The sequence below is a fragment of the Saccopteryx bilineata genome, chromosome 3 (genome assembly GCF_036850765.1).
Source record: "Saccopteryx bilineata isolate mSacBil1 chromosome 3, mSacBil1_pri_phased_curated, whole genome shotgun sequence".
Lineage (NCBI taxonomy): Eukaryota > Metazoa > Chordata > Mammalia > Chiroptera > Emballonuridae > Saccopteryx > Saccopteryx bilineata.
In genome coordinates this window covers 23,233,854-23,246,941 of record NC_089492.1, presented here as the reverse complement: position 1 = coordinate 23,246,941, position 13,088 = coordinate 23,233,854, and the positions used below count along the sequence as shown (strand labels likewise).

Sequence of the window (13,088 nt, the reverse complement as noted above, 5' to 3'; positions counted from 1 at the left end):
CAGCTCTTTGCTTGTCTATTTTGTTTTAGAAATCTTTCTCCACCTTAAAGACATAGCTATGTGACATTATTTCCTAAACATTTTAAAGTTTAGATACTTATATTGGTTTTCAATCTGCCAGAAATTAAGTTTTATGTGAAGAGTAAATTTTAAGCACTTTAGATATTTTTTAATTCATTAATTTTAATGTGGTGAAATTAATAAGTCAAGGTACATATGTTCAGAGAAAACATCTCCAGATTATTTTGACATTTGATTATGTTGCATACCCCTCACCCAAAGTCAAATTGTCTTCCATCACTTTCTATCTGGTTTTCTTTGTGCCCCTCCTCTTCCCCACCCCGTCTCTCCTTCTCCCCCCACCATTATCATCACATTCTTATCCATGTCTCTGAGTCTCATTTTTATGTTCCATCTATGTATGGATTCATATAGTTCTTAGTTTTTTCTGATTTACTTATTTCACTCAGTATATTGTTATCAAGGTCCATCCATGTTATTGTAAATGATCCGATGTCATCATTTCTTATGGCTGAGTAGTATTCCATAGTTTATATAAATATGTACCAAAGCTTTTTTTTTTTTTTTTTTTGTATTTTTCTGAAGTTAGAAATGGGGAGGCAGTCAGATTCCCACATGCGCCTGACCGGGATTTACCCGGCATGCCCACCAGGGGGTGATGCTCTACCCATCCAGGGCATTGCTCTGTTGCAACCAGAGCCATTCTAGTGCCTGAGGCAGAGGCCATGGAGCCATCATCAGCGCCTGGGCCAACCTTGCTCCAATGGATCCTTGGCTGCGAGAGGGGAAGAGAGAGACAGAGAGGAAGGAGAGGGGGAGGGGTGGAGAAGCAGATAGGTGCCTCTCCTGTGTGCCCTAGTGGGGAATCGAACCCAGGACTCCTGTATGCCGGGCCGACGCTCTGCCACTGAGCCAACTGGCCAGGGCTGTACCAAAGCTTTTTAATTCACTCGTCCACTGACAGACACTTAGGCTGTTTCCAGATCTTCGCTATTGTGAACAATGCTGCCATAAACATGTGAAAACAGTATGGAGATTCCTCAAAAAATTAAACATTGAACTGCCTTTTGACCCAGCCACCCCACTTTTAGGAATATACCCTAAGAACACCATAGAACTGTTCCAAAAGGAGAAATGTAGCACTTTAGATATTTAAGTTTAAAATTTACAGAGCTTTTGGGATGTGAAAGCTATAAAAATGGTAATGACATTTTTGTTATTCTGGTAAGAAGAAATTATATCCTATATTTTCTACATAAATAGATAACAAAAATATTTCTTTAATATTTTAGTTAGAATATCTTATACTACATAATACAGTACTAATTAATACTTTATTATTTGGTTAATTTTAAGATTCAAAGAATAAAGAAAATGCCAAAAATCTGTTTTAAATGGTTTGTAGGATTTAGGAATATATGAAGTAACTTTGTTGCTCTCTTGTAATTTAATTATATTCTACTTGCTTTTGCATTAAATAAATTATATTTTACGCATACAGTTAAGAGTTACAAGATCATTTGATTATATTTATGGTAAGCATTGCCAACAACAGACTGGCAACTAAATTAAAGAGTTTAAATAGGGTAGTTTCTTATATAATTATAAGGCTGGTACATGAGAAAAGGCATCACACATTAGTTAATGTCCATCTTCAATTTAAATATAAAATTTTAAATGGACTTGTTCTCTGTGGATTATTGAATCATTTCAAGCAAAAGAAAAAAAATGGAAGGCTAAGAGAATCCAAATATATCTGAATTTTCACTTGTGATACCATATGTCTCAGTTAGGCATTTTAGTAAATTAAGTATACAGACTTGATAACAAGGGACAACTGAACCCAGAGGTACTGCCACATGGCTGGACATCGTGGGTATTTACCACATCAGCTTTAGAGAAGACAATGCTATAACAATGGGGACCAAAATTTTTGCTGCATTCACAAAAACACTGTTCTTACCTAATTTGAGTGTGCTGATCTCAAATCTGACATTAGTTTTCCTCTGTAAGCTACAGTATCTTTGAAACTCAAGATTTTATGTTTTCATTTTCTTGTAAAATTTTCAACATTTAGTTTAACGTAATGAAATAGAATGTCTTCATGGGCATCATCTTTGTGAAAATATAATAATTTATATAATGCAGTAAATACACTAATACACTGAAAGATGATTGCATCAGAATTTGTCTACAATTTTGAAATAGAACATATTAAAACACTTATTTTAATCATAAAATTTGCGCAAAATTTATTTAAATTCTATTTAGACAAAAATTTGTGTTTGTAGCTCTTGTGTTTGTGTACTTGTTGAAGACAATCTCGTTTGATGCTCCAGCAGTAGTCTGCTCATCACTAACAGCTTCAAGATTTTCAGGAAACTAATCAAGGTGACTGTTCAGGAAGCGAGTCTTAACGTTCATGTTACATCCAATGTCGTGGAAAGCCAACAGCATCCTTTGAACCAGAAGTTGATAGTTTTCTGCTTTTTTGTTGTCAAGTAAGTTCTTTGTAACTGCCACAAAAGACTGCCATGCTGCTTTCCCCTCCTTATTCATCTTCCTGGCAAATTCTTTATCATGTATGAGGGTTCGAATTTGAGGCCCATTGAATACACCTGCTTTTATCTTCTTGAAAGACAGGCAGGAAAAGCAGAAAAGCATTCACTTTCTCTATTCAAAACCTGAACCAGCTGCTTCATTAAGCCAAGTTTGATGTGAAGTGGGGGAAAAATGATACTGTCTCAATTAACTACAGGTTCATTCACAATATTTTGCATCCCTACTTCCGGAGCTTCACGTTTCGGCCACTCCTTCTGTGTCCAGTGTTTCTCCTGAGCTCGGCTGTCCCACAAACACAGAAAGCAAGGATACTTTGTGAAACCTCTCTGTTGCCCTAGCAGGAAATTTACCATTTTAAGATCCACACAAATGATCTAGTTATGCTCCTCTTACTTCAGAAAGTTGAGGACAATTTTTATGTCATTCTTACTAAATCATTCAATTCGGGTTGGGTAAACTGCTGAGGGGTTAATGACTGCTTGGCATTAGAAGAAGACCTTTCAGATTCTACAACTATTTCCTCAAGCATCTTCTCAAAATACTCTTGATCACCATGGTCACTTTCTTCATCCTTAGAAGAAATAAAACCATTGAAAACTGGAACCAGGAGTGTCTCAGAGTGTGGGATAGGTCGTATTCCTGAAGGAATATTAGGATACGTGATCATATGCCGTTTTTCTTGCCGATGCCCTTTGTATGGATCAGGCAGAAATAACAGTCACTGCTGTGGTCCATAGGTTCACATCAAACCATGGGAATACCAAAAGGCATTCCTTTGTGTTTTCCTTTTGTCCAGTCATGAAGCATTTGCTCACAATTATGACACACAATATGAGGAGCCCAATTATTGTCTTGATTGCCAAGGGGAACTTGAAAATAGGCAATATATGCACGTGTCACAAGTGATGAAATATTGTGCCTCTGACGATGAGGTATGTAACAGCCACATATATAACAGAAGGTGTCAGGACTATTCTTACATTTACACCTACTCAAAGAAGCCATGATTTAATCATAAAACAAAATAAGAGGGTGTTTTTATCAGAATATAATTTTTTTACATTTAAAAACAACTACAATTATGTGAAAGTGATGTTTGTAAAACATTAATTGCCTTGTGGTTATGTTCAATCCAAGAGTCGTTGCCCTTTACCTCCAATTTAAAATCAATGCATGCCATTAACTGTAAAAAAAAAAAATTAAAATTGCATAAAAACTAGAGCCTATACCAAAAAACGAATTTCAGATTTGGAATTAGCAATGCAGAAATATATAGAAACAGTTCTAAAACCTCAAGCAACAGAAATGGAAAAAAAAATTGTTTTCCAGTGTAATTCGTCAAAAAGGTAAAATTAAGCTCTGTAAATGTATAGATTAAAATACCCAATTCTGGCCCCGGCCGGTTGGCTCAGCGGTAGAGCATCGGCCTGGCGTGCAGGGGACCCGGGTTCGATTTCCGGCCAGGGCACATAGGAGAAGTGCCCATTTGCTTCTCCACCCCCACCCCCTCCTTCCTCTCTGTCTCTCTCTTCCCCTCCCACAGCCAAAAATCCATTGGAGCAAGGATGGCCCGGGTGCTGGGCGCCCCAGAGGGGCAGAGCATCGCCCCCTGGTGGGCAGAGCGTTGCCCCTCGTGGGCATGCCGGGTGGATCCCCGTCGGGCACATGCGGGAGTCTGTCCGACTATCTCTCCCTGTTTCCAGCTTCAGAAAAAAAAAAAAAAAAACTCAATTCTTTTCTACTGAATGAAAGTAGTAAATACCCATAAAGGAGGAGCCTAAATAATCTCCAATGAAATATAACTTCAGAAAATAAAGTCTAAAAATGTGATAAACACCATAAAGGATAATAGGAATTTGTCATTACCTTATAGTGCATTTGGCCAATAGAAAAGCATTTATTTATTTATTTTATTTATTATTTATTTTTTGTATTTTTCTGAAGCTGGAAACGGGTAGAGACATTCAGACTCCCGCATGCGCCCGACCAGGATCCACCCGGCACGCCCACCAGGGGGCGACGCTCTGTTGCGACCAGAGCCACTCTAGCGCCTGGGGCGGAGGCCAAGGAGCCATCCCCAGCACCTGGGCCATCTTTGCTCCAATGGAGCCTCTCTGTGGGAGGGGAAGAGAAAGACAGAGAGGAAGGAGAGGGGGAGGGGTGGAGAAGCAGATGGGCACTTCTCCTGCATGCCCTGGCCGGGAATCGATAGAAAAGCATTTAAATTACCCAGCAAAAATGACAAGTTTTCTTGGGAAGAATTGTATTAACACTTTAAAAATTATTGTTTCTGTTACACTAAGATCAACAATAAAAAGTATTAATTCATAATTTTTTTTTTTTTTTTTTTTTTTTTTTTACAGAGACAGAGAGAGTCAGATAGAGGGATAGATAGGGACAGAGACAGGAATGTAGAGAGATGAGAAACATCAATCATTAGTTTTTTGATGCGACACTTTAGTTGTTCATTGATTGCTTTCTCATATGTGCTTTGACCATGGGCCTTCAGCAGACCAAGTAACCCCTTGCTCAAGCCAGTGACCTTGGGACCAAGCTGGTGAGCTTTACTCAAACCAGATGAGCACGCGCTCAAGCTGGTGACCTCGGGATCTCAAACCTGGTTCCTCCACATTCCAGTCTGATGCTCTATCCTCTGTGCCACCGCCTGGTCAGGCTAATTCATGGAATTTTTAAAATAAAATATCCACAAAAGATTTGGGATAACACACTGTATAGTATATTAATAAGAACATGTATTCTAGGTCTTGGCCAGTTTGCTTAGTGGATAGAGTTCCGGCCTGGCACATGGACATCTGAGTTTGATTCCTGGTCAGGGCACACAAGAGAAGTGTCCATCTGTTTATCTCCCCTCCCTCTCCCTCTCCCTCTTCTCTCCCTCTTTCCCTCTTGCAGCCAGTGACTCAGCCTCAGGCATTGATAGTTCAGCTGATTCGAGCATCAGCCTGGGACAGGGAGCTGCTGAGTGGATTCCAATTGGGGAATGTGCAGGAGTCTATCTCCCCTCCTCTCACTTAAAAAAAAAAGGGGGATAAAAAAGAACATGGATTCTAGAAGCAGAACTCCCCAGTTTCATTTCCATATCTTCACTGATTCACTATGTCCCCTTGGACAACTAACATAACTTTTCTTTACATTGTTTTTCTTGCTTTTCTCGTAGGGTATAACAATATCTCACTGATAGGATTATATCTTGTATATAATTGTTGGTAGTAGATAAATGTCGGCTATTATTTTTAACTCTTATATCTGATATGACAATGTTGAAAACCTGTGTGCCTTTTAAATAAAATCCAAGCCCCTTGCTTTAGTCCACCTAACTTTCAACTTTTCCTCTCACTTTCTCCTGTTCTTCTTGCTCATCTAGCAACAGGTGCACAGCTCAGGCTCAGACCTCTGTTGGGCCTTCACACTTACTGATTATCCGCCTAGAGTTTTCTACGCCCAGATCTGAATGTGGTTGCCACTTCTAATAATCCAGGTATCAATTCAGGTGACACTTCATCTGAGATGTAATCCCTGAGCAAACTAGCTACAGAAACACCATCTCCTGTACTATCTATCCCATTGTTCTGTTTTAAAGTAATTTTAAATGCAGGTCTCTTATTTTTGTTTTCATATCTTTATTTTGTCTTTTCCCAATAAAAAGTTGGCTCCATATGGACCTAAACTTTGTCTTATTCATTGTTTTCTTTATCCCTAGACCATAAAATATTTCAGTGGGAAAAGACAAAATTTAAAACTATGGCCAAATAAATTTCAACAACAAATAAGTTAGTTCTAGTAGACAAATAAAAGGGAAGATAAGACAAGTCACAAAATAAAGATGACATTTTCGTACAGGAAGCCAAAAGCAACCTCTCAGCCATTATTTCCACTAGGCTATTTAGTATTCTTTGTAGATATATAATGAATGGACCAGTAACCCAATTGAAATAAAATGAAACTTAATGACTATTCTAAAATTTTTCTTCGTTTTTATCTTAGCCAAGTGAGATTCTGGCTATCTAAAACTAAAAATAACCACACAACAGCAAATGTTAATAAGTCAACAAAACAGATAATAGAAAGTGCCTATTATTAGATAGAATAAGTATCATTAGACAAGGGCATTCATAAAAAACCTCTTCATGCTAAGACTAGAATTATGAGAAGCTAGCTAAGTGAGATTAATCTGAATTATATTATATTCCTTGAAAGTGTTTAATCTACTCATTCTAATCTCTTTGCCTTTCTTCATCCTATTCTCTTTGCCTGGGATATTTCCCATTCCTTTCTGGGGCCTACTAGCCCTACCTTTCATACTATGTAATTAATAAATCCTTATCTTATTGGCCCTATCCTAATTTCCTCTTTCCTGTCTCTAATTCTCCTAATGGCAGGAGTGGAGTTGGATTTAGCAATGACTAGATAAAGGAATTCAGACACAGATACATGGTCTTTTCCATATTTTCCCATATTTAGAACACCTTAGCAAATTATCTCATGTTAGGAAATTAATTACTGCTTCTAAGAGTTTTATGAATATTTAAAGTTTGTGGCCTAGTAGAACCTCCTGTATCACAGAGGCATTTCATAAACTCAGTACTGAGACCACGTGTTAATTTACCAAGAATATATAAAAAGATGCAATTGAACTAAAACTGACTAAAGACATTATGAAGGGAAATGGCCCTTGAAGAACTAAACACAATGTTTGCAAAAAAATATATAAACACAGCACAGTGTGATAAGTGTTATATTAGGTATAGATATAAACACTTATATTTGTATATGCACATCTGCCCTTTTTAAAAAATAATTGCTTTTATACACTCGTCTCAAAATCTTTAGCTTTCCATATTTTAAAGACATGTGTTCTATAATGACCAACTACAGTAGTTTTAAAAAAATGGGTGACTTCAAATATTTTCCTTTGAAGGTTTCTGTTTTATTTTTTTTACATTGAATAGCTCATGCTTTTGACAACAAATCAGTGATTTTCCTCATTCCAGACACTTGAGCAACCCATATAATTTAAAAATCCAGTTTTGATACCTCAATAAATTTTTAAAAATTCAATCATGTCATTTACTGCCCAGTATCTTTGTTTCAATAATCTCAGTTTAAGTATCAGAAAACAAAATCTAGATTTTTCTCTGTGAAACCCTTGAAACATTTTAGACATGGAAAAGTTAAAAATATGCAGAACAAAGAAAGGCCACTATGTAAACACTGAGCTATGACTTGAAAAATGTCAGCAGCCATGTTTAGAAAACAGAGAATGGAGAAGAGGAAAGCAGATTTAATAATATTTGCCCTTCTAAAAAGATCACATCAATTATATTTGAGTAATAATTCTTCATATTAACTTATTTTAACTCATTCTCAAGTAATATTTGTAACATGACCTGCTTGGATTTTCATTCGTCTTTGGAAGAACTTCATAAGGAATCACATTGTACACAACAGATGGCAGGATTTAAAAATAGGTGTTTAACATTCATTTTGTTAATTTGTTTTCTAATGTTAATGATATAACAATTAAATAACAAGTAGAAAAAGCCTTAAAGTAATCAGGAGCAAGAATAATCTGCACCAGGATATTTTAATATAATGAGTCATTGTACTCTCCTGTCTACTACTCCCCATACCATTAAGAGAGACTATTTTCGGCCCTGGCTGGTTGGCTCAGTGGTAGAGTGTCGGCCTGGCGTGCGGGGGTCCCAGGTTCGATTCCCTGCCAGGACACACAGGAGAAGCGCCCATTCGCTTCTCCACCCCCACCCCCTCTCCTTCCTCTCTGTCTCTTTCTTCCCCTCCCGCAGCCAAGGCTCCATTGGAGCAAAGATGGCCCGGGCGCTGGGGATGGCTCCTTGGCCTCTGCCCCAGGCGCTAGAGTGGCTCTGGTTGCAATAGAGCGATGCCCCGGAGGGGCAGAGCATCGTCCCCTGGTGGGCAGAGCGTCGCCCCTGGTGGCCGTGCCGGGTGGATCCCGGTGGGGCGCATGCGGGAGTCTGTCTGTCTCTCCCCCTTTCCAGCTTCAGAAAAAAAAAAAAAAAAAAAAAGACTATTTTCACAAATGATAATTTGATTCAGATTTCCTTTAGGATTCATGTGAATACCTTTAACACTAACTTTTTTTTTAATTTCCCAGTTTCTGTAGTAGCTTTATTAATCTGACTTGTTGAGAAAATTTAGGTGTCATTAGATTTTTTAAAAAATATTTTAATACTAAAGATTATTGAATATTGCTACCTAATTTATTTAGTGATATTAAATGAGGATTTGAAACATCTAAAAACTGATTTGATTTGATAGATGGTAAATTTATTAAACATATGTAACCACTTCAATTTTATATTTGTTTTACTTTTCAGTATAGTGTCTTACATGAAATATAAACTCAACAAATAAATCATTTGATTATAATTCTTGTTCTTTGATGTAATTAGTCTGTTTCTTATATTTTGGCACTGATAAAATAAATTCACATCACAACTGACATAACCCACCTACCCATGGTTCTAAGTCTTTGAACTGTCAGATGGTTGACTTGAGTATAATAGAATAGGTTGTTTTAAAGTTATTTTTAATAAGATAATGCAGCACTAAACAAAAAGCTACTCTTTAGTGTAAAATCACCTAAAACCGTCATTTATCATCAATGACTGTCACACTACAACTACTGTGTATGTTTTGCAGTAATAGGTGGAAGAAGAAATATTGGATTTCTATCCACTAAAAAGTTTAATTCTATTTCTTAAATATATGATGGGAGAATAGTGCCATTTTTAAAATAAATAAGCTTAAAGTCACAGATTACTTAACCTTTCTGGACCTTAGTTGTTTCACATGTAAAATAGCAACAGGTAGAATACCTGCAATTTATGGAGTTATTGTTAGAGTCCACTAAAATTATACATGTAGAAAGGAATTGCAAACTGCAAATTAATGACCAAATGTTAGATTTCACTTCACCTCATATACTTCAATCATTTAGTAGATACTCAGCATTAGTGTTTGACTTCATTCTTCCAAAATACTTACTGGTATAGACAAGTTGAAAGCCTTCTTCTGTCCCTTCAGAATCAGAATTAAATTCGAGCCAGAGCTGATTTGAAGTACTACTAAGTGTCAGTCCTCGCATAGATGCACCAGTAAAGGCACCTAATAGATGAGTTGTTTTATCTTTTCCATCATAAATCTGCAAAATATATTTATAATTAAAATGTAAATGTGCCAATAATAATGAATTCAGATGATATATTTATATCTATGCAAAAGAGAAAATTATTATATTCTTCCTAAATCAGTTTACTGTATGTTTCCAAAGAACAAGTACACATGCAGAGTAATTCCTAAAAATATCAGATTAAGAGATAAAATTCACAGGGATAATTTTAAAATTCTAAATTCAGTAGAATCTAATTAATACTCAAACTGATGTTATATAACTTTTGCTCTTATTATAAACACAATGTTATTTTTTTGGCAGACAACTTAAAATTGAGAATATCTTCAGAGAGATTGGTTTCCAAGGTTGGTTGGTTGATTGGTTATTTTTCTGCAATTTTTCAAGGGAACCAAACATCTGCTTTTCTAATAACATAAATAATAAAAAATACACTTGCTTCTTTTGCAATTTTTATAATCTACCCATGTCCTTTAACTTCTCATCATTTACATTTTAAAAATATTAAGATAGAAGAGTACTAAATGCTTTCAGAAACTAATTTAAAAAATCAAAAATATACAAAAACAAAATCAACAGGTTCCCAAGCATTCCTCCATCATTCTCATTCTCATTGCACTCTGACTTGCTTTTTCTTTTATCAATGCATTCTAAACATCTCTTCAAGTCATTAGATATAGAATCTTCCCTTTCATCATTGTATAATATTTCATACAGTGACATTACCACAACTTGCTGTATCATTCCTAAATTAACTCAGTTTTTTTGCAACTATAAGTATTGATGAAATAAGAACCTTTTACATACAGTATAAACTTTCATTTTCAATTAGACATTTTTTAAAATATGGGATTTCTGGGCTAAAATAGTCATGTATTGCCAGATTATTTTCCAGAAAGTGTATAGTAACTGAACTGAAGGTTTATCAGCAATGCCTTTACCATTGCTTTGCCTTTCAGGCATGCATTTTCAATGTAGTAGTTACTACCTCCAAAGAGTAAAATTAATTCTTGAGGGTCATAAAGTCTTAGTTAGATATAATGATTTGCGGTCCTACAAAGATCAACTCTATCTTACAAATCTTTTTCCATAGTGCTTAATTTCATGGAGCTGGGACTGGGAACCTCTTAAGTGAATGATAATTAGTAGAAAAGGCCAAGAAATACTGTTCAAAGTTATTTGTCTTTTGCTTGAAATTGTCTTATTTCAACTTGACATTAGAGTAAAAATTGGATCATTAAACCTCTACCCTAGTGGTCTTGCCATAGCATCAATGTTTCCCCAAAGTGGTATTTATTACATTGATATAACCTAAGAGATTATTTCTAGGAGTTGCAAAATGGACCTTATTATTATTATTATTATATTAATCTGCATGATATATTTTTCTTGTGCTAAATTGTTGGGTGTAATTTAAAAACCTAGGTAGAATGTTGTCTATAATTTGTAGTATAATAAAAACTCATGTATATATTTTTTTCTTTTTTCAAGTTATCTTTATCAGGTTTTAATGTTAAGTTTAAGTTTATACACTGAGCTGGAAGATTTTCAGCGTATTTCTCAGCAGGATTATTCAAACAAAGTAATAAACCTGTTCTTTCTGTAGATTCAAGAATTTCTTCAACTCAAGGAAATGTCCTTAAGTTATTGTTTATTTAATTATTCATTGGCTTTTCTTATCCTTTTAAATCAACCAGGAATTTCTATTTTTTACATATTCTTCCCTCTGGTTACTTACTTAATTCCCTTAAGTATATGCTTATTTGTATTTAGCTATTTATAGTTTTATATTTCCTTATTATTGAGACAAGTTTAAATGTTATAAAGGCAATAACAATTTTATTTAACAGGCTACATAAATATAACTTCTGTTCAAGACTCTTAATATCCTCTTCTAACCACATTACCCATCCCCTACTCTGCATAAAACTTCTTAAGTCTCCAGTGACCAGGCCTTTATAGTTTAGAAAACTCTATAAACCCAATGACATGGTCTTTCTGTCAGTTAAAAAAAATGTGTGTTGACTATTTAAAAAGCATTGGAATGATAGATAGAGGGCTGGTGGACACATTTCCAAAAATTACATGGAAATACCTTGAACCCCGGTAAAATCTGATTTATCATACACATAAGTTTCTGTTTTAAATAATAGCAAGAATTTGTCTTCAACAACATTGAACCAAATGCTGAGGTTTGTTAGATCAGAAATGTTTTTTGTTTGATTACATAAGGTTCAACTATTTATTTAAGAATACTATTAATCAGGGGAAAGGTATAAAGAAGGACAAATATAAGTTGACAGAAAATAATTTGACTTTGGGTGATAGGTACAACAATCAACAGTTCAAATGCTATAGAAATATTTACCTAAAACCTATGTACTGTTATTGGTCAATCTCACCCTGCTAAATTTAATTTTCTAAATAAAATGAAAAGAAAAAGAACACTATTAATCAGGGATAATTCAGAAGCACAGAAACATTATTTATAGGAAAACACAAATTTTGTGTCTGTGAGTTTTAAATAATCCATATTTTTATAAGTATACTTCTGAATACATTTACTTTATGACTATATATGATATATGATATACAGTATCATATAGTAGAGCTAGTGGAAATTATTTGAGCTTAATGTTCTCAAGGTAAGCCCAAAGAAGACTTTCCTTTTCTTTCTTTTACTTCTCCTCATAATAAAATTTTTATTTACATGTTAAATATAAATAATTGTTTATTGGCTTTAACTAGTTCTGCTTTCATGTGTGGATACATTGTAAGAACTTCCAGTTTGTCAAAACAGTCAAATATAGAGAAAATATGAACTGAACAACTACTTGATATAATTGAGCAAATATAAATTGGTTGTTGCTGCCTGACCAGGTGGTGGCGCAGTGGATAGAGCATCAGACTGGGATGTGGAAGGACCCAGGTTCGAGACCCCAGGATACCCAGCTTGAGCATGGGCTCATCTGGTTTGAGCAAAAAAGCTCACTAGCATGGACCCAAGGTCTCTGGCTTGAGCGGGGGGGTTACTCAGTCTGCTGAAGGCCCGCGGTCATGGCACATATGAGAAAGCAATCAATGGACAACTAAGGTGTCACAACGAAAAACTGATGATTGATGCTTCTCATCTCTCTCCGTTCCTGTCTGTCTGTCCCTATCTATCCCTCTCTCTGACTCCCTCTCTGTCCCTGTAAAAAAATTAAAAAAAAAACAAAAACATAAATTGGTTGTTGAAAATGTTTAAGTCTCTCCTATTGACTTTTTTCTCAAATTCTCAGTGACAATGAAAAAAAAATGTTTAATGATAGAA

The 13,088-nt window shown here is 35.4% G+C and overlaps 1 protein-coding gene across 3 annotated transcripts in view; it reads right to left on the bottom strand.

The window, feature by feature from the left end:
* CSMD3 (CUB and Sushi multiple domains 3) overlaps positions 1 to 13,088 on the bottom strand; it is a 1,246,722-nt gene that overhangs the window by 337,278 nt on the left and 896,356 nt on the right. For all 3 annotated transcript variants that reach the window (XM_066265798.1, XM_066265799.1, XM_066265800.1), the window contains one exon: positions 9,631 to 9,787. In XM_066265798.1, coding sequence (XP_066121895.1) covers positions 9,631 to 9,787 — 157 coding nt within the window. The remainder of the gene's footprint in view (positions 1 to 9,630; positions 9,788 to 13,088) is intronic.